General features: G+C 40.0%; 1 protein-coding gene across 1 annotated transcript in view; it reads right to left on the minus strand.

Annotated features, from left to right (window-relative positions):
* The window catches only part of ANKFN1 (ankyrin repeat and fibronectin type III domain containing 1), a 162,011-nt gene that overhangs the window by 50,342 nt on the left and 89,201 nt on the right, over positions 1-22,468 (minus strand). Inside the window, exons 8-11 of the mRNA XM_008011401.3 lie at positions 16,678-16,777; positions 16,248-16,380; positions 15,656-15,772; positions 7,084-7,299 (exon numbers count right to left, since the gene is read on the minus strand). Of these exons, the coding sequence (XP_008009592.3) occupies positions 7,084-7,299; positions 15,656-15,772; positions 16,248-16,380; positions 16,678-16,777 (566 nt within the window). The remainder of the gene's footprint in view (positions 1-7,083; positions 7,300-15,655; positions 15,773-16,247; positions 16,381-16,677; positions 16,778-22,468) is intronic.

Genomic DNA, 22,468 nt, shown 5'->3' on the forward strand with positions numbered 1-22,468 from the left:
GAATGGAAAGAAGCTATCTCATCCACACAATCTATGATACGTTAGAAAGGCCATCTGTTTTTTTTTTTTTTTGAGATGGAGTCTCACTCTGTCGCCTAGACTGGAGTGCAGTGGCTTGATCTTCTGTCTCCTGGGTTCAAGCGATTCTCCTGCCTCAGCTTCCCAAGTAGCTGGGATTATAGGCATGTGCCACCATGCCCACCTAATTTTGGTAGTTTTGGTAAAGATGAGGTTTCACCATGTTGCCCAGGCTGGTCTTGAACTCCTGACCTCAGGTGATCTACCCACCTCAGCCTCCCAAAATGCTGGGATTATAGGTGTGAGCCACTGCACCAAGCCTAAAAAGGCCTTCTAATACCAAATTCAATGCCTGTGGTTCTACATATTACCTGATTTGACCTCTAATCTGCTTTTATAACCTCCATTTCCACTATAGACCTTTTGTGTTCCTTATCTCTAGTCAAAATGGATTGTTTTTTTCTTTCCCCATACATGCCCTAATCTCTCTGTTCCGATTGTTTGTTTCACAAATTCACTCATTCTACCAACTTTTACTGAGCACTTACTATGTATCAGTCATTGTGGCTAGGATATTGATGATACCGAGATGAATAAAACACGATCCTTCCCTTCAAGGAACTCACATTTCAGTGTGAGAGAATCATGTAAGCAAGTTTTTCTCACCCAGCATCATAGAGGCCATAAGAAGACTGTGGAAGGTCCATTGTGGGCCTAAGGGAGGGTGAAATCCACTCTTCCAGTTTCTGCCTCATTTCTTTATCATGCTTTCAATTTAATTTAATTCTATCTATTTAATTTCTTCCTTCTTCTCTCCTTCCTTTTGTTCTTTCTCTCTCTCTCTTTTTTTTCCATCTGGTTAACTTAACTACCCTCATGGCTCAGCCAAATGCCACCTCTTCTGCAATACCTTCCCTGATATTTTCAGGCAGAATTAATAGCTGCTTTGTCTGTGTTCCCCATAGTACACCGTTTGTACTGCTATCAGGCTCTAGTTTAATTCTGTCTTGTATTACCTTGATTTGTTTACAAAACTGTCTGTCTTCCTTTGACTGAACTCCTTGAGACTAGGGACCTTGACTTATTCATTTGTTTTTTTCTGTAGCACCTAGAAGAGTGCCTGGCACCCAGTTGACACTGAAAAAAATATTCATTAAATGTGAAGTGAGAAGACCAGAGGAGGTGGGGTCTGGGGCCGGTCTTTCAGGAGAAAATATGCTGTCCTTGCACAGTGACTAGGAAGGGTATATCCACCTTCTCGTCATTGATCAGAGATCCTGAGAGCTTGTTAGAGTAACAATAGGTAGTTGCTTTTTCAATAACTACAGTACTTTTATTTTGTTGGATGGAGTATGAAAGCTCAACCATCCACGATGGTAGAGGTGACAAAATGGTGGCTAGTGGTCTTTGTAGGACCAAGATTATATGGACTGCAAATAATTTAATTTTCTGAATTATTTTCTAAATTATAAAAATAAAAAGACTTTACCGAAATTTTTGGCTTTCAACTTATCTTCAAAACACTGAAAAATTTCAAGCCTGGGACCACATTCTTCCATTGTAATTAGCTGAGGCTGAATCGGAGCTGCTCTCTTTAAAGGGGACAAGATTAATGCAGTCTTTACTTACACTTGTTTCTTTTTATTTTAATTGAGCTATAATTCATATGCCATAAAATTCACCCTGTTCAAGTGTATAATTCAGTGGTTTTAGCATATTCACATGGTTGTGCAACTATCACCAGTGTCTAATGCCAGACCATTTTCATCACTTTAGAAAGAAACCACACATTCATTGGCTGTCATTCCCCTATCTCTCCCCCTGCTGTTCCTGAAACCACTAATCTACTTTCTGTCTGTATGGTTTTGCCTATTCTGGGCATAGCATATAAGTGGAATCATACAACATTTAGCATTTTGTGTCTGGCTTCTTTCACTCGGCATTACATTTTCAAGGTTCATCCATGTCGTAGCATGGATCATATGTTATTCATTTTAATGGCTGAATAGTATTCCATTATATGGATATACCACATTTTGTTTACCCATTCGTCTGTTGTTTGGCATCTAGTTTACTTCTACTGTTTGACTATTGTGAATAATGCTTCTATGAATATTGGTGAACAAGTTTTTACATGAACCCAATTGTTTCCTAAGTCCAGCCCAATTGCCTCATTTCCAGCAATCTTTCTGATTCCTGTAGTTTTTGATCCTTGTGTTTCGAGATGCTTAGGGGTAGAAAGAGTAGGAATGTGCTGGAAAAAAAGCAGAAAAAGGAAGAAGAGGTCCTGGGCACCTAGGGTGTAAGAAGAAGAGACTGAATACCTAGAGGTGACAAGGAATGCCTAAGGGGAAGAAAAGGAAAACAGGGATGAGACGGAACAGAAGACAGACACACTTCACCACAGCTTCCCTACGATCACAAAGGATGCAGAGAAAAGGAGGGGGGAGGGGTGTATAGCAGCATGATGGAATGGGAAGGCCATCAGTCTAGGAGTCAGAAGTTGTGGGTTTGGTCCCTCTTTTGGCTGATATGACCTTGACAAGGTACTTCCTTGAAATTCATGGCTTCTTATGCAAACTGGACACAAAATGACTCACTCATCCTCATTGGGTTTGCAGGAGGATCAAATGATATCATAGAAGTGACAAATGTTAGAAAGCTGAATATATAGTACACATGTGAGAGATTAAGCTTCAGGAAAAAGCTTGCATGTGAGGCTTCCAAGGACTAAAGCGATCCCTGAAGAGAATGGTCGGAGAAACTTAGCATCTGAGAGGGGCCTTTCTGTTGGAAATACTCTCATTGCCGATTAGTTTGCTCAAAGGGACTCTTGTCCACAATAACTCTTTTCCTTCCCAGGCAAGGGTGAGGAGGATTTTTTTGCTCTTTCACAGATAAATGAGAGAGGCCTGTTGTGAAGGCCTAGGATTTGAGAGGGTCAGGAATTTGAGGGAGTTGGACACTGGAGTTTCCCTGGGGTCCTAGGGATTCGTAGATTTTAACAAAATCTGGGCCCAGATTTTGTTAAAGCCCTTATCTGTTTTGAAAACCCCATCATGGATCATTAGTTTTATACAGCTTTTCCTTAGTTGTGATGGAAAGGCAGAAAACATGATAAAATGCCCCACGAGATGATTAGGCCATTACCAGAGGTCTCCGTGGACTGGGTGTGTCTTGAGGGCAGCCTAGCATTGCTTGAAATTTTCTGAGACATGAATGGTGATTATTATTAATAAAAAGTCAAGAAACAACAGATGCTGGCAAGGCTGCAGGGAAATAGGAAAGCTTTTACAGTGTTGGTGGAAATGTAAATTAGTTCAATAATGTGGCAGATGGTGTCGCGATTCCTCAAAGACCTAGAATCAGAAATACTATTTGACCCAGCAATCCCATTACTGGGCATATACCCAAAAGAATATAAAGCATTTTATTATAAAGACACATGCACACATATGTTCACTGCAGCACTATTTACCATTACAAAGACATGGAATCAAGTCAAATGTCCATCAGTGATAGAGTGGATAAAGAAATGTGGTACATATACACCATGGAATACTATGCAGCCATAAAAAGGAACGAGATCATGTCCTTTGCAGGGACATGGATGGAGCTGGAAGCCATTATCCTCAGCAAACTAATGCAGGAACAGAAAACCAAATACTATGTGTTTTCACTTATAAGTGGGAGCTGAACAATGAGAACACATGGGCACAGGGAGGGGAACAACCCACACTGGGGCCTGTTGGTAGGGGCAAGGAGAGGGAGAGCATCACAGCATCAGGAAAAATAGCTAATGTATGCTGGGCTTAATATCTACGTGATGGATTGATAGGTGCAGCAGATCACCATGGCACACCTATGCAACAAACTAGCACATCCTGCACTTGTACCCTGGAACTTAAAATGAAATTAAAACAAAAATGAAAAAAAAATTTCTGAGACATAATAAAAATCACTAATATTTATTGAGCACTACTTTGTGCTACTCTTTTAATCATTTATATACTAACTCACTTATCTTCATTACAACCCTATGAAGTAGGTTTTTTGCAGAGGAGGAACTGTGAGGGATGAGAAGTTAAATAATGCCCTGGACACATAACAAGAAAGGGCGGAGTCGGTATCACACCCAGTCATCCTGATTTCAAAGTGGTGCACAGAATGTGATGTGATGTAGCAGAAAGCAGCCCAGGCTTCCAATGAGAAGGCCTGGTGGTCATCACTCCACTACCCCTGAGAAAAGAGAGTGGTCTGGGGCCTGTTATTTTGGGAATTGCCAGCCTGCTTTGGGTACCACCAAGACCCATCTCTCCCTTTATGTTGAATTGGTGGGGCCAACTCCTGACATAATTAAATCTTAAGTCTAGGAGGGATTGGATACCAGTCCTCGTGTTTTTATTTCCCATTTCCTCTCTAGTTTGAGACTTGTATGGGAAGGAGGGGAGAGAGAAGAAGTAGGGGGAGGAGACGGGACAGTGGGGGTGGGTGGGAATGACATCAGGTGGGAATGTGCCAGTCAGCGGGGGTAAATTTTCCACTTGGATCTATGTGGAAACCCGATCCTGCCTCTATTTTTGGTTTCCTTCTCTAACAACCTTTCACCAGATTGGAATTTTTCTGCACCTGTAACACATTTTTAATGTAATAAGTCTAGGAGAAACCAGGTATTATATCATGCTGAGGCCTGTGCTGTGTTTCTAGGAGCAAAGGTAGCCCAGACCCTAGTTTATCCCTATAGGGGATTAGTGTATTAGTCACCCTGTAAAAGCTCAATTTATTATGATTTTTTAAATGTTTCTTTTAGCACTTGCTTATAAAAGGTGAAGAGGGGAGCCTCAAATGTGTCTGTGTTCCCTGCCCCCACCTGCTTCACACAAGCCCATACTCTCTGTCAATTCCCTATGAACCCAAATTCCACAAAATTAAATCCAGAGGTATTGGCTTTGACCAATTAGCTTACCTTTGCTTCACTGGCCTCTGTCCTGGTTTGGGCCAGTGTGAGTAATGAAAAAATGAGATTATTGTACTTGCCACCCCTTGGCAGGGAATGAAAGTAACTTAAAAACTAAGTTAGCTGTTTAGGGTGACCACAAATGGCTCCTGGGACGGAAGCTCAGATTTGGGTTGTTTCTGTGCAACTGGGTCCTTCCTTCTCCCTTACTCCAGGTTGGCTATCTGTGGATATGCCACTGCTTGCATGGGGCTCAGTGTAGATGTTTCTGCCAGCTTTTCTACCTAACCAAAGCGTCCTATACAATTCATTCCTATCACTGGGTTAAAAAAAAAAAAAACAAGAAACAAAAACAAGGAAAGAAAGAAAAAAAAGAAACAGTTTGAAGCCCACGTTCACAAAAGAATGTGTGAGGCTGAGAGAGCGTGCTGGACTCAGGAGCATACATGGGTTGGTGTCCCAATTCCACCATCCAGGCCAAGGGCTGCATGTAAGCTACCTGGATTTTGAATTTTGGTGGATATCAAGTAAGTCTTTTATCCTTTATTTCATCTCCTGTCCCCCACTCACTAAAATCCTGACTTCTACCTCAGAATGTGATATAATATAGCAGAAAGAAGCCTGCTTCCAATCAGAAGATAGGAACTGAAGCCTCAGCTCTGCCATTTTCTAGCTGTGTGCCAAGGGACAAAATCAAGTTTTGTGGAGACGCAAGTGGATATAGTTTCCGGTGTCTTTTTTAAGGAAAACAACACAAAGTCATGAATGCAAAATTGCTATGGTCCCTGAGAGGACCTGGAAAGGGCTTGTACAAGTGAAGGTTGAAGGACATCAAAGCTTCATTAGCTTCACTAAATTGCCTCTGTGGGTAGCCCTATGTCATTCAACCTGTTTGAGCTCTAGTTCTGTTCTTTTCTTTTCTTTTCTTTTCTCTCTCTCTCTCAACCTCCCTCCCTCCCTCTTTCTATTCTTTTTTCTTTTCTAGATGGAGTCTCACTCTGTCACCCAGGCTGGAGTGCAGTAGTGTGATCTTGGCTCACTGCAACCTCCGCCTCCCAGGTTCAAGCAATTCTGCCTCGGCCTCCTGAGTAGCTGGGATTACAGGCAGCTGCCATCACAACTGGCTAATTACTGTATTTCTAGTAGAGATGGGGTTTCACCATGTTGGCCAGGCTAGTCTTGAACCCCTGACCTCAGGTGACCTGCCTGCCTTGGTCTCCCAAAGTGCTAGGATTACAGGTGTGAGCCACTGCACCCGGCCTCTAGTTATTTCATTCCTAAAATGGACTTAATCATGCCTGTCTGTTCCAAGAGAGTATTGTAAGGAATATGCAGGAGTAAATATGTGTGAGGGTGTTTTTGTACATACACATGCATGTACACATACACACAAATACACATGCACATATATATATACAATTTAGAAATGTATTATTATTATAGTTCGTTCAGATATTGGTTTAATGTTTTGATTACACTATCTAGAGTTTCCCTATCCCCTACGCAATTATTTGTCTCAATGTTTCTTTACTTTTTTTCTTTTCTTTTCTTTTCTTTTTTAAGATGGAGTATTACTCCGTTGCCCAGGCTAGAGGGCAGTGGCATGATCTTGGCTCACTGCAACCCACCCCCCAGGTTCACGTGATTCTCCTGCCTCAGCCTCCCAAGTAGCTGAGATTATAAGCATGCACCAACATACCCAGCTTTTTTTTTTTTTTTTTTTTTTTTGTATTTTTAGTAGAGATGGGGTTTCACCATGTTAGCCAGGCTGGTCTTGAACTACTGACCTCAGGTGATCCACCCACCTCGGTCCCAAAGTGTTGGGATTACAGGCATGAGCCACTGTGCCTGGCCTCAATGTTTCTTATTGGCTCATTGGCCAGGGTATGAAAATGCTTTATTGGGTGTCCACTATTTGTATTGCCGAATGAATTCCAGATCTAGAGAGTGATAAATAAAAAATAAGTTGCATTTGCAACAACATGTCTCTGGACCCTCTCCACTCCATCATTGCATATGTAAATGGCTCTTTCTATATTTCACTAGACCTTCAAAAATTGTGTTTGGAACCCTAAATATACCAGGGAATTAAGAAAAAAACTACGTACCTGGATGGTTATCAGTAAAATGTCTAACGCTGTTGGCTCCTCAGGTGTTGATAGAGACTTTCTCTGGCTTTGCAGCTTTGAGATCTGCATCCATTTGCCATTAAAAAATGAATAAAGCATCTCCACCTCCCTGATGGTGACTATGAGTATGTTTCCGTGTCGATCTTTAATGGGCTCATAGTAAACTCTTCCCAAGTTGTGTGTCCCAAGTAAATTCTGGAAACAAATGGATTACTGGTTGCATAGAGGGTATGATGCTAACAAAGCAGCACAACAACAACAAAAGACACCATGAATAATTATCTGATTGCTGAGAAGCTGTTTGCTCTTTTTTTTTTTTTGCACTTAAACCTAGAATATATGGCATCATAGAAATGTACTTCACAGAAGCTCAAAGAAAATGTCTTTACAAAGACATTTGTAAAGATTGCAGAGCCTGCAAAGATTACAGCAAGACGCACAAAAGTTACGTTTTTTTTAAAAAAAGCAAATTCAGTATCTGTAAATATTTCTTACCCACATAGACGCACCAGTACATAAACCTCAGTTACCAGTGCTTGAAGAGAATCCCAGATGTTTTAAAGAAAAATGTCTGATATTTAAAGTATGCTTCTGTGGAGTTCTCAAGAGATCTGCAGTAAGCTGGTATGAGGTGGGGTTGTTTAAAATGAAGAAGTGAATTGACAATGTAGCACATTGTACAGGTCCCCAAATGACTGCACATTCCCTTCAAGATACTTTCATTGGGAAATTGGCCTGGTTTGACTTATCTGTATTTCAGGGGCTTCTGTTTATTTAAAAACCTGTTAAAATTGCTTATAAACTGGGTCACCTGAGGCAGACAATACTTTTAGGAAGGTAGGAAGGGAAAGATGCCACACACTCAATGTGGAGGGGCTTAGGTTATTCCTAAAATAAACAGGAGTTTTACAAATATGCAGGCTTTGAAGATTTCTAACGTAGAACACTGGAGGAATAAGATAAAATCCCCTCTTGCTTTAAATATCTATGATTTCTAAACATTATAAATCATCTTAGAGCTCCTAGCTGTTACTTTTGTGAGCTCACATAAGTGGTGGTGAGATGCCCTGTTGGCATGAATACAGAAATAGAACTGGGATTTGTAAAACTGATGAGGATGACCTAAAAATGAATGAGCCGGGAAGTCAATATCTACATCTATGAAAACCCTGCAATTTTCCCTCACAGGTAGGGACTGCGTCTGAAACCTTATCTTCCTCACAAAGACCAGACATAGGGCAAGTAAGGAATTTCATAAGTAATTTTTGACATAAAAATTCATTTAGCAAGATGATGATTTTTTTGCAATGGCCTAATCACTCAGTCATATTTTTTCTTTCCAACATTTGACTTCTAAATCATAGAGAAGTGGATGAGGCTTTGAGTCCAGCCCTGTGGGGTACTAATAAGTAGTGTGATGTTGGTAAACTGGCTAGCCAAAAAGAAAAAAAGGAAAGAAAAGAAAAGAAAAGAAAAGAAAGGCCTGATTTGTAGCATATGCCAGTTTCAGTGGTATAAATACTCTTGCTGTAGTGGGATTTCAAACTACCCAGAGTTTGACAACACGCTTTCAAAATCCCTGAATATTTAACAGTTGGCTCTCTTGGGCCAGTACATGTTGGCTCCAGCCTACCATTGCGATTAAGCCTTTACTTATATTTGGTATTGAATTTCAGGGTTGGCTACCATTTATTAACTGTTGGACTTCCGAAAAATTATTTACCCTCTCTGGTCCTGAGTATCATCATCTAAAAGTAAGAGTCTTTACAGCTCAGACAGCTGTTATGCTAATCCTTATCTCAGTGAGTGTTTGAGGGATTAAATCAAGCAACTCACGAAAAAGTAGTTTGCAAACTCTCAAGCTTGATACAATGTAGGGTGGGGGCTTTCTTGACTGCTCTAATTGGAATCCCACCCAGGCTTACATCTACTCCTTTTCAAGACCCATCCCAGATTTCAACTCCTCTGGGAAGACTTTTCCAACTCTCTAAGGTAGACTTTACCATCCCTCTTTTGTCCCTTACTGTTTCCTGTACAAAATTCCATCTTAGCATGTCTCTGGCTTTACTGCATGTATTGGTATATGAGTTCACGTTATGAATTCATAGTTGTTTCATCTCCGTGTCTCTGTGTCCCTTGCACAGTGCCTGCAACATGGAAAGAACTCAGTCACTTTTTGTTGACTTAATTGACATTTTGTATTACCATTAAGAGGCTGGAAAATGTGATTCACTTTGGACCAAAGCTGATGGGTAGACATTGATGATGGTGGTCTTTTCACTTAAACAAAATTATTATCAGTGGTTCACTATCAGCTGTAGATAGATTTTCTAAGGGGTTGAATAAGAAAGCACTAGAAGTCTTCTTGAAATTTTTTATTAACATCAAATTAGGTTAGATAGCTAGCTTTGGGGAGAGCCCAATTTAAAAGTAGAATATTACTGTGAAAATAAATTGCAACTATCTTCCATGAGGGAGAATTCAGGGTTCTTTAGGGCCTAGAGGAAAAATAGACCATGTTAATACAGGTCATAATCAAAGTTAGGTGATCTGGGGCTCCTGATGATCCTACAAGAGCCACCTGATGGCTAATAGGAATGCATCTAGGTTATAAACAGGACAAATCACAGGGCTATCAATAAGCCCTAGGCAAAGGCACACTATTTAGAGGCCTTTATTCAGTTTGGGGTGGCGCAGACATGGGAAGGTGAAGGAAGTCCAGAGTTGGGATAAGGAGGCTTGAAAAGACCAAAATTTTGGGAAAATCTTTGTTCCCCCTTAACAAATGTAAAGAACACAGTATTCATACATTGGCACTTACCTCTTACTCACTAACACTCATTTCTAAAAGCTATGGAGAAGCAAAGTTTAGCAAAACCTGCAGTGTCAGAGTTTTACTGTCTTTGGGGGATAAGTAGTTTAGACACCTTTCAATACAAGAGCAATGTACACTTCTCCCTCTTGGGGCCCTGTGTCATTTTCCTAAGAGAAGGAAGAACAATGTGGGCTCTTGGTCACTTACAGGCTTTCTCATCTTAATTTTTGTTTCCCAAATGCTAAGATACTTATCTCTCCTCCTGCCTAGGTAATTTTAATGAAGAATAGACTTCTTTTTCTTTTTTACCATAATATGAGTAATTTTTTCTCTTTAAAATTTTGCAAATTACTACACAGTAAGATGATGAAGAACTGGAAAGAATGCAGGCTTTGGAGTTATATAAATCTGGATTTGAATCTAGAATCTGCTACTTCCTATCTGTGTAACCTTGGCACAAATGAGCCTTTCTAGGCCCTAGTGTTGTGATCTGTTAAAAGAATACCAATAATAGTACTTTCTCATTAGGTTGCGGTAAAGATTAAATGAGATTAAAGTTTGTAAAGCACTCAACACAGTGCCCGGCACCTAGTCTGTTAAATAAACGCAAGTGGTCACTTCATTATTATTATTTACTATTATATATTAAAGGAGCTCACTAGAGAGCAGAAACCCAGAAAACAAGGTGCAGATTGCACAGTGCTTGATATGCACTGTGATAAAGGTAGGTCTCCTGACTTGGACACAGTGACTAACCCAGTGACTATGAGTGCAGATGAGGGGGAGAAAGGTCATGACTGAGGCCTTTGTGCGCTGTGATAAAATGTCTGAGCCACAACTGGAGGAGTCTAAGTCAGAGAATGCCTTGGTCAGAATCTTTTAGATTGGCTACTCTGGCCAGAGTATGGAGAGTGGATTGGAGGGTGCTCAGATTGGTAGCAGAGGGATGACTTGGGAGGTTTTTGACCTAATTGGAGTATTCAGGCAGTAGTATACAAAACTGGAAAGGAGAGGAGAGTAAAATGAAATGCCCCAGAGGAAAATCAATAGAATTTATTTTTGGTTGATGCCAATCAAACTATGTATAATGCATTTTTACTTTCCTCAGAACACTGTCATTTTATTTTATTTTATTTTATTTTATTTTATTTTATTTTATTTGTGAGACAGAGTTTCGTTCTTGTTGCCCAGGCTGGAGTGCAATGGTATGATCTCAGCTCACCACAACCTCCGCCTCCCGGGTTCAAGCGATTCTCCTGCCTCAGCCTCCTGAGTAGCAGGGATTACAGGCATGCACCACCACATCCAGTTAATTTTGTATTTTTAGTAGAGATGGAGTTTCTCCGTGTTGGTCAGGCTGGTCTTGAACTCCTGACCACAGGTGATCCTCCCGCCTTGGCCTCCCAAAGTGCTGGGATTACAAGCGTGAGCCACATTGTAAAATATTTTAAATTAGTAGAGTGATCTAACTTATTAACTATATGTCAGTCCTCAAATTTCTTTTTCTTTCCCTTCAGAAAAGTTTCTCTGTACCTTACACCTCCCTTCCACCTCTCTTACCTCCCTCCCCAACAAAAGGTGCCTTCAGTATTTCCAGACATTTTCTTTGTAGAGACTAGTAAATAGTTTGGGCAATAGGTCCTACCAAAAAAAGGTGATGAACGCAACTTTTATCATTGAACTAGGCATACAGAAACTTGGAGAGAAGGGCATGCGTACAGTACTCAGGCCTTGATGGGGGCACTGTGAAGGTGACCATTTATTGAAGACTATGAGGCTCTCTGGTCACAGTGCAGGACTGGAGAGCTATCCATCCAGGTGGTAACTATGCTACAAAACATTTCTGTGATCCCTTTTCCCTTTGGCTAAAGTTTCCCTCAAGTGTGAGCACTGGGGTACATGGGTTTGGATTGACAGATATGTTTATTTATCCAACCTGTACTTACTGAGTGTCTACCACACGCCAGGCATTGGGGATATAGTGGTAGCCAAGACAGACACATTTGCTGAACTGAGGAACTCACAGTCCAAGTGGGTCACTAAACAGATAATAATACAAATAATAAACTCTGGGATTCTGATCACTTTCCTGAATGAAGAATACGAGGTGCTATGAGAGTGATTCACTTAATCAAGGGATCAGAGAAAGGCTCTTTAAGGAAGTATAAAAACTAAGCTGAAACCTGGAGGATATGTAGGAATCAGTAAGGCAAAGTGAGGAAAGAAGGGGATTCCAAGCAAAGGAAACAGCTTGAAAACTACCAAAGGATACTGAGAAAGACCAGCAAGTCGGAAGAAAATCAGGAGAATGTGAAACTGTGGAAGCCAAGGGATATGCCAGTCTACACAAGGAGTATGGAACCAAGCGTATAAAATGTTGCTTAGTGAAACTGAAGTCATTGGCAAGACTAGATCCAGGTTTTGTGGGGGCCTGAACCATACAATTTTGAGGCACTCTTTAAGACCAAGAATACAAAACTACAAAAATAAAACTAGGTATAAAAGTGACTCTTTATCTTGAATGATTAAAGAAATCTCCTTCTCTCCAGCAAATATCAGTGTGTTTGGAATTCTGGGTCCCCTTTCCCCCTGAAATTTCTTTAGGTAGTTTACAAGAAATGCTTCCTGACTGCAATCCAGCTTCCCTTCCGTAAAACACTGTGGGCTCCACACTCACAGGGGTCCCACGCTCATAGCTCATGCAAGTGAGGCATCCTGAAGCTCCATTTTGGCAGCATCATCTGCCTCTGATTTCTGGTGCCCTTAAAGACCAGTTTTGTATGCATCACGGTAGCTAAAGTCAGAGAGAGGGTTGAGAACCGATAGGAAATGAAGATGTCAGTGGAGAAAGAGGATGTTGGTAACTCTTCCAAGAAGTTTGAGTGTAAAGAAGAGAATAGTTTGGTAGCGGAAGGGGCATGTGGGGCTATGGGAGGAATTTAGGGGGAGATTTAACTGGAAAGACTTGAGTATTTTAAAATAAAAATGAGAGAGAAGAGATGGAACCCAGAGCACATGTGGAGGAATGAACTTAAGTCAGGAAATGTGAGACTTTATCTTCTGAAATAAAAAGAAAAAAAAAAGAAGGTTCGGTCTGTGCAAGGAGGTTTATAAATTTGGCAGAAAAAATCATTAATTTCCTTTTTTTTCCTTGATGAATTATACAGTGAAATCATCACCTGAAATGTGGAGAGTGTGGGGAAGGAGAAGGGATGTGGGAGAATGAAGAAGGTTTTTATTTTATTTTATTTTATTTTATTTTATTTTTTGAGGCAGGGTCTTACTCTGTCACCCAGGCTGGAGTGCAGCGGCACGATCTCAGCTCACTGCAACTTCTGCCTCCCAGGCTCAAGTAATCCTCCCACATCAGCCTCCTAAGTAGCCAGGACTGCAGACATGCATCACCACGTCCAGCTAATTTTTGTATTTTTGGTAGAGATGGGGTTTTGCCATGTTGCCCAGCTGGTCTGAAACTCCTAAGCTCAAGTGATCCACCTGCCAGCCTCCCAAAGTGCTGGGGAGAAGGTTTTAAAATAGTTGCTTTACAGTGTGAGAAAGCAAATTTAGTAGAGAAAGGAAATTGGACCACTAGGTAACATTACATGTGAGAATTGTAGTCATGAATTTAACAAAACCAGTCAGCCCTTTTTTGTGATTTTTTAATGTGGCAATGTGTAACTACTTTAGACATGTTGGATTCATCCAGGCGTGGGATTTTTCCAAATAAATAATATGAAGGGAAAAAATGGAATATTTTCAAGGAAGTGATTAAGATGGGCTAAGGAATCTAAGCTGGTCAAGGAAGGAAATGACTTCAGAAGTGGGCTGATGCATTATGAAAAGTGGTGAGGTCTATAGATTTGGAAGCTGAGGAAGTACAAAAGTATTGTAATGGGAGTAGTTGAGTAGGGTCACACTGGCCATCATTGCATCACTCAGTGTCTGACTGCACTGACTCGTAACAGCCTGATCCTTCTCATATTGCTGATATGAGATTAAAGTTCTAAGAAACCTCCAATAAACACATAATAAAGAGTCCCCCTTGAAATTCTAAGGTTTTCCAGTCTGTGATCCAGGCATGTCTGGGCTGTATGGTAGGGTGATGGGAGGGTCCACTAAGGAGTCTGAGGCTCTTGGGAATGTATTTTATCCTAAAGAAAGAGTAGCGTGAGGTGCAGTGGCATGGGCCAACTCAAATGAGTCAGTGATGAAAGGACAAGGCACTTTGAATTCAGCAGTCATCATGGTCTGCTCCAAGAACTGCTTCTTGAGTTGGAAGAGAAGATTACGCAATCAAGAGTGAGTTGAGGCCAGCCACGGTGACTCACGCCTGTATTCCCAGCACTTTGGGAGGCCGAGGCGGGTGGATCACCTGAGGTCAGGAGTTCGAGACCAGCCTGGCCCATATGGTAAAACCCTGTCTCTAGTAAAAATACAAAAATTAGCCAGGTGTGGTGGTGGGTGCCTATAATCCTAGCTACTCGGGAGGCTGAGGCAGGAGAATTGCTTCAATCCAGGAGGCAGAGGTTGCAGTGAGCCGAGATCACGCCATTGCACTCCAGCCTGGGCGACAGAGAGAGACTCCACCCCATCCCCCACCCAAAAAAACCCCGAGTGAGTTGAAATGAACAACTCTGTTTGCTAAAATCTCACCGATCATACAAAGCAGCAAGCTACCTGTGTAATAGAATATATCACAGAGGAGCAAAATTTAAATTTCGGAATTAATTGTAATAGCAACAAAATATTGCAGGAAGTTGAATTGTTATTATTGTGAGAGTTCAAGAAATGACATTCCTATAATTGCAGGTGGGGGACAAAGCCATAGAATTTTTTCTTTTGTTATTATGACCCTATTTTTATGCTGTGACCTACATGGCCTGGCCAAGCACAGCTTACATATATTCCTGTTATGCATATTTCTGGGGTTGATGTAACTGCAGATTTGTAGGTAGAAACCCATTACTGATAAAGGCTCAGTGATCTCTTAATGGCCCCAATCCCATGTAGCAGCTATTTTTTTCTGTGCTAAGATCTACAAATTCACTTAATACTAGAAAACAGTAAGACGAAAACTCAGAAAATCTTGGTTAGAATTTAATGCTACTTCTAGGAGGAGCTTTGTAACCTACAAAGATTGGGGCCTTGATCTGATGTGATTAAGAATATGGAAGGATACATAAATTCAGGCTTAAAGATAATCTTTTAAGAGTTGCTTTCTGTTTGTTTGTTTGTTTTTATAAGTAAGCAAAAATGTCTATGCTTTACCAAAATCATCACACCAAGAAACTGCTCAAAATATCTGCTCGTCTCTTTTTTCCATCTCCATATACCCATGAATGCATAGGACACCAGAGCAGCAGCAGTCCTTCAAGTGATCTCATTAAATTTCTCTTATTTTGCAGGTGATGAAACTGGGGCCCAGAGAGGAGAACTGAGTTGGCTGATTAATATCAGATCTAGAACTCAAGTCTCCTTACTCCTTGTTTAATGAGTTACTCCTATACACTGTTCAAGAGAGACTCACTTGGAGGAGATTGCTAAAGGTACAGTTCTGCTACATGAAACCTGCACACCTACAGGGATGCATCTCCAGCTGTTCAAGAAAACTTCATATTCTTAGGGGTCTGAAAGAGAAGGGAGCCCACCTTTCCCTTTCTAGGTGGGACTTGTAACTGAATTTTCCACGTTCAAAATATTTTCCTTAGGGGCCTGGGTTGAAACCTGGTCCCTTACCTGTAGCTGTGCTGTTGCTGAAAGCATCTTCTGCCGAGTTTGCAGCACTGTGGATGAGGATGAGGATATTGGTACGCTTTGTCTCAGCCACCTTATATCTTCCCACATACAAGACAGCTGCAAAAGAAGGCACACAGTCATGTCATCGTCCAAGCCAGTACATGATTTAGGTTGTGGCATCAAAGCAAAGCAGGGAGAAAGAAATCTGACCCCTGATGTTTATTCTCCAGTCCATTTTCAGACACACACGAAACAACTTTTTGATCTCTGTCCAATTGGAAAAAGATCTGAATGCTAATGAAACAGTCAGATCCACATTTTAGTCTTTGCCAAATGATCCCATAACTCAGAACAGTGGAGACACACTGTGATGGGATGCAAGCCTCTTTGCTTTGAAATTGTAGTGTACACGTTACTTTGGTGCTTTTTTTAATATGACATAGGGCATGCTAGGGCTGAAAAGGACCTTTGAGATACTTTATTTCTACCCCAAAACTTTGATCACTGGAGACCCCTCAACTAATGTTTCAGAGATTTGTGTGCAGCAACATTGGTACAAAGTAGAAAAAAATGAAATCAGAACTTAGTATACCTTCGTGAACCACAGAAAATCTGGTGTAATAGAACTGGTATGAGAGTCATCTATTTCAACAATGGGTACTTGGTCTTCATTGGTGACTAAGATATTGTCTTTATAATAAAATATAACGGCTATGTAGAGTCCCCTAAAAAGAAAAAGGAAAATAAAAGTATTGTCCTCAACCATCTTGGAAAAATATTTGTTTTGGACGTGATAAAAGATGAATTTAAAATATACCTAGGAACACACTCCTGCTAAGCATCACAAGTTCACTAGTTACAACTCAGAGAGAAAATTACTGTTTTGCACAAATTCTCAGGAGAAAAGTGAACTTTACTCTTTTGAACACAAAAAAGAAATTTCTACCGAGTTTTCACTCAGAACCAAAACCAGCGCATTCTTGAAAAGTTAAGATTTCCTGAAAAAACTACATAGAACCCACCGTTTTAAGGTCTTCACAAACTTGTTTGAGGAATGGAACAGGTGTTTCAGGCTCCTTGAGACTGACTGCTTGCGGCCTGTGGTTTGTAATTTTGTACTTTCTGGAATGTATTTTAAAAAATACAGTATAAATTCCACTGGGCAGATCAACACTCCCAATTCCGTCTTCCTACCTTCCTGCCTTCCCCTCCCCCATCCCTTTAGTGTCGCTTATCCTCAGGTTCATGTAGGGATTCTGCTCGTTCATGCCTATAAGAAAGAAGCTCTTGTGGCCGGGCGCGGTGGCTCTCACTGGTAATCCCAGCACTTTGGGAGGCCGAGGGGGGCAGATCACGAGGTCAGGAGTTCAAGACCAGCCTGACCAACATGGTGAAACCCTGTCTCTACTAAAAATACACAGATTATCTGGGCGTGGTGGCATGCGTCTGTAATCACAGCTACTCAGGAGGCTGAAGCAGGATAATCGCTTGAACCCAGGAGGCAGAGGTTGCAGTGAGCCGAGATCGCGCCAGTGCACTCCAGCCTGGGCGATAGAGTGAGACTCTGTATCAAAAAAAAAAAAAAAAAAAAAAAAAAAAAAGCTCTTGTATCTTGAGATGCCAGTGGTTAACTCAATGAACAACTCCTCAAAAATGCTGGAGATAAGTAGTATTTATAACTGCAGAGGAGACCAGCTAGGTGTTCTGTTGATACTCTTTGCTTGGAAATTTTTGATTTATTTTAAGGAAGGATAAAAAGACATGTAATCAACTCCTTTGACCTTCTCCCTACTCCCACAATTGCCTTCTAATATTCATACAATTCTCAATGTTGGTAAAGCATTCCCTGTGAGTCTGTATATTCTGTTAATTTTTTTCATTATAAAATTATTATAAGCACATTACAGAAAGTCTGGAGAATAGAAAAAAAAAAGAGCAAAACCCCACCCATATATCCATAGACTGAAATGGATATGATATAGATAGTGGTTATATCTATATAACCACTGCTAGCATTCTGGAACAGTTTTTTTCTTCATTGTGTATGTTGGTTTACAACAATGGGTGTAGGGACGGGTATGATTATCATCCTCATTATTCAGAAGAAGAAACTGAGGCTGAGAAGTGAAATGAATTGCTCAAAAAGTGAGTACCTGGGAAAACAGACATTCAATAATTGGACAAATATTTATTGGGGGCACTACTATGCATCAGACTCTGCAGCTACAGTGGTAAGCAAATAATTCATTGCCTCTGTTCAGGTCTTCTGCTTATAACATGGAGCTTGCCCTAATAAAGGTAGTAGACTTCCTATACTTCCTATAACAGCCTTTGCAAATAATATTGCACGGAGCTGGACTACATAATCACTATTGTAACTCTCATATTCTATGTAATGAAGGGAAGCTGAGGTTGTTGGCATCACCACCAGACTGCTGACAGACATGTCACTGGAGACAAGAATATGGTCCATATGACTGCTGTTAGGCATAGAAGCCTGGGCAGGTGGCCCATGACGGAGGGCCAGTGTGTCTTTGGCTATGATTATATAGGAACAGCTGACTGACACAAGCATTCATGCCAGTTTCAAGCTTGTGTTGGTAATGGTTATTCCTTGCAGAACACAGCAAAATCATTCTTTTTTTCTAACCTGAACATGAGTTTGGCTGCTTGGAAATAATGCTGCTGGGACTTCCAGTTAAATATGCAAGAGTGAACATGTTCATTACATACTGCCCTTTCCCTAAACCTCACTAAAAGCAGAGTAGAAATTAAGAAAAGAAGGAAACAACATAAATTTTAAAAGACAAAGTGATGGGAAAGGAGACAAAAGTAAGTAAATTTCAGTAGCTGGAAAGAAGATGGATAGAAAGATTTAAGACTTGAGACAGATGAAGTCGAAGGCAGCAGTGGAGAAAGTTCAGAAGTGATCTGATTCACTCCATGGTCTCCATGGACTGCTTGAAGTGAGGGGTGAGTGTGAGCTAAACACCAGGAGAATTTGTGGAAGCCTGTTAAAAAAATAGTTAGACTTCTTGATCTCCTCCCCTGTTATATGACTGGACACATACCTCTTCCCCACTCTAGAAGAAAGCTAGTGGCTTGTTCTCTGGAAGTCAACAGACAAACAAAAACCCAAAAGAACAACAACAGGCATCTCTGGAATGGGAGACATCAGGTAGTGTTGAAAATGGGGTGCTGATGATGGTGGTAGTGTACCCCAAATGGGCAGATTTATGCATAAGTTTTTATACATAACATTTCCCTATTGGGCTCTCAGAACACTGGTGTCCAAACTTCTACCTTCCAAGCAGGACACTGGAAGAAACTTCTGTGGAAAATTTGACCAGCCTAAGAGAACCTACCCAGAGATTCTGACATTGGGAATATCCCAATGGAAAGGTGGTGCCAGGTCACCTTACAACGAATCCTGTAAGTAAAGAGCCCTATGCGTGTGCTCAGAGCTTCCCAATGGCTATTGTTTCCCTTCTCTGAAATCTGAGTATTCATTGAAGGATCACCAGGCAGTTGAGAAAAGCATCTAACATGAAATACAAAGGCCAAAAATTAGTGAACAAAAGACGAACTTACACAAAAGAAAGATCATTCTGAGAAAAGAAAATATAAAATGAAACAAAGCCTGCCATTAATATTCTGAGAAGTAAGAGAAGACTTGCATCCTTATAAACAGAGTAAGAGTCTATAAAAAGAACCAGAGGACAAAAGAGAGCATTGGCAATTAAAAACATGTTGTCAAAAGCTGAGAAACCCAATAGAAGGCTTAGCAATTAAAGCTGATGAAATCTCCAAGAAAGTAAGGCAAAAGGATGTAAGGATGGAAAGCAGAAGAAAAAAAAAGAAAAGAAAATTAAAGGACGAATGTAGGAGAACCAAAATCTGAATAACAAGAGTTCTAGTAAGATGGAGGAGAGGAAAATAAGGCAAAGAAATACTTAAAGAAGTAATTTAAGAAAATGTCTCACAATTAAAGGATATAACTTTTCATGTTGAAAGGACTTTCCAGGTGCCCAGTATAACAGACAACAGATGCCTTAGTACATCACTGTGAAATTTTAGAACACTGGAGTCAAAAGAAAACTTAAAACCTTCCAGATAGGGGAAAAAAAGGTTTCATATAGAACCTCTGGAATTAGAATGACATCAGATTTAGTCCTGAAAGCTGGAAAACAACGAAACAATACCTTCAAAATATGAAAAAAAGGATTTCAACCAAGAATTCTATACTCATCCAAAACCTTGAATAAATGTTAAGTAGAATAAATACACCTTTAGATATACAATGTCTCCAAAAATTAGTTCCCAAGCCCCCTTTGAGGATGCTGCTAGGGGGAAAGCTCCACCATGTGATACAGAAAGAAGGAACCCAATACTAGAAGAGTCCTCAATACCGTGGTAAAAGGCAATCCAAGGGTGACAGTTGCACACTAGGCAACCAGTGACCAGTCTAGACTGGAGCAGGACAGAGGACACCATGAATGTTTCCTTAAGAAGAGGCAATAGAAACACCTAAAGCATCTGATTATATTGAGAGAAGACTGATCCAATTTGAGAATAGTTTGGGGATTAATTATTATAGCCATATAGAAAAACAAGCAAATGCACAATAAATGATTATTAACTCAGGGAAAACAAAAAGCTATCCAGGAAAGGAAAATAATCATATAATTTATCATTAAAATGTAAACAGCAAATACTAATCTTACTAAAATTCAATATACGTATATTTGGAGATTGAGAAGATAGGAGCTATGTATGCAAAGAAGGGAGGGGTAGGATAAAAAGAGATGCATCATTACTTTCTTTAGTGAGGTAGTGACTAAAACTGAAAAACATAATTAGAAATATAAGCATGTTATTTAGAGATATGAGGACAATACTAAAATAATTAGCTAAAGGTTAAGAGGTTATCTTTGGGGCGGAAGAAAATGGAAGAAGGAAGAAATTGCTTTTAAGAAAACAATAAAACTGTTTTAAGTGTTTTACTGAAGTCATTCAATCCTTGAACAATGAATGAAAGAGGTATATATAATTATTATCTGCATTTTAGAGATGAGAGACATGAAGCACAGAGCTGTTTAGGCAGTTTGCTCAAGGTCACACAGCCAGCAAAAGTAAAAGTACAGCCCAGATTTGAACTTAGGCAGTCTGACTTCAGAGACACATTTTAGTTATATATAGCTTACATAAAAATGAAGATTAAACTAAAAAAATCAGACTAAAGATAAAAAGAGAAAAATAAGAAATACTACTACCAGCTGGGAAAAGGGCACATGCAAGCATTAAATATTCTAGGTCTGGTCACATGGTAAAATTGTACTTTGGAGCCCTTGTGGCTGAATGGGGCCATGTGACCACCTCTGGCCAATGAGTTTTGGGTGTAATAACATGCAAAAAGTCTTGCCCATATGAGACCTTCAAGAGTTTTTTTCCTCTCTCCTATGGTTGCTGGCAAATATTTCCAGAGAGAGGATGATAACAACACAGAAGGACTCTCACTGATCAGTGGAAAATGTATAGCATGAGGGAGAGAGAAAGGTTTGGGGAATCATTTGGTTACTGTAACATAGTAGGGTTCACCTTGACTGACACATGGTCTAAACTAACTTTTCTCCTAAGAATCTTGCGGTTTCTCTACTGTTCTTCTCTGCTTGGTTTGGAGCTCTGGAGCAACAGTTCATTTTCTGTACTCTGAATGCAGTAGTTCCCTAGCTTGTAAGTGCATGGAGCATAGGAGTTTACTTCATTCATGTTGGCATGTCTAGTGCCAACTATGTGACCTATAAATCACATAGTAGGCAGGGTTTCAGTTAATATTGTTTTGCAACTTGAATAATTGGATAATAATATAAATTCATCCCTATAGGATATTGCTATGATGAACACGATTGCTGTTTTAATATTGTAATTCATTATGTACGTCAGTGTACTCCCCTTGCAAACAATGAAGTTAGCTTAACATCTCCCTTGAATTTTCATCCCAGTGCTAAGCATGCAGATCAGCTTTGGCCAGTTCTTTAGCCAAAATGTAGAAATTAATGTAGATGTCGGTACCTCTTATTTAGGAGTTTAGTAGGAGAAGTGATTTTTATTATTACTCCCATATTTGGAATATGTTGTAGAGTTAGTGAGTCATTAGAGGGTCATTACAGTTCAGTTACCAACTACACTTCAATTCTAGGGAATATCCATAAAGTGCTGAGGATGGAGAGTGGCTCCATTCTCAGTGGGAGAAAAGTAAGCCATAGTTTGCCAGGGAAAGACTGCATCAGGTGAATTTAATGTACCTAATTTACTCTTCATAGCAATCCTGCAAGATAGGTAATATTATTCTGACTTTGCTGATCAAGAGGCTGTGGATCAGAGTGGTGAAATGCTTTTCCCAGTAATGAACAGCTTGTAAGTGGTAGAATTGGAATCTGAAATAATTACTTTTTCTAATTGTAAAGTTGGTAAAAGTTTATGTCCCCAAGAAACCACTTAGTATTTCAATGTATTTGAATATTTTAAATAAAAATTTTGTAATAATAAAAAATAATAAATAATAATTTGGCAATTCTCTGTAAGCAATACATATATTATCCTTCATTTATCCTTCTGCACTTAGGGTCATGTTAAATCATCTTAGATTCATTCTTTGTGTGTGTGTGTGCGAGGCAATTTATTTTGGCATATTATATAAGTCAACATTTCCCAAAATTTGTGCTTTGGAATACCAATACTGTGAAAAAGTTTTACATGGCTAAAGAAGTTTGGAAAATGCTTGTTTAAGCAAACGTGATATATCTCTTTATT

Source organism: Chlorocebus sabaeus, chromosome 16 (genome assembly GCF_047675955.1).
Source record: "Chlorocebus sabaeus isolate Y175 chromosome 16, mChlSab1.0.hap1, whole genome shotgun sequence".
Classification (NCBI taxonomy): Eukaryota; Metazoa; Chordata; class Mammalia; order Primates; family Cercopithecidae; genus Chlorocebus; species Chlorocebus sabaeus.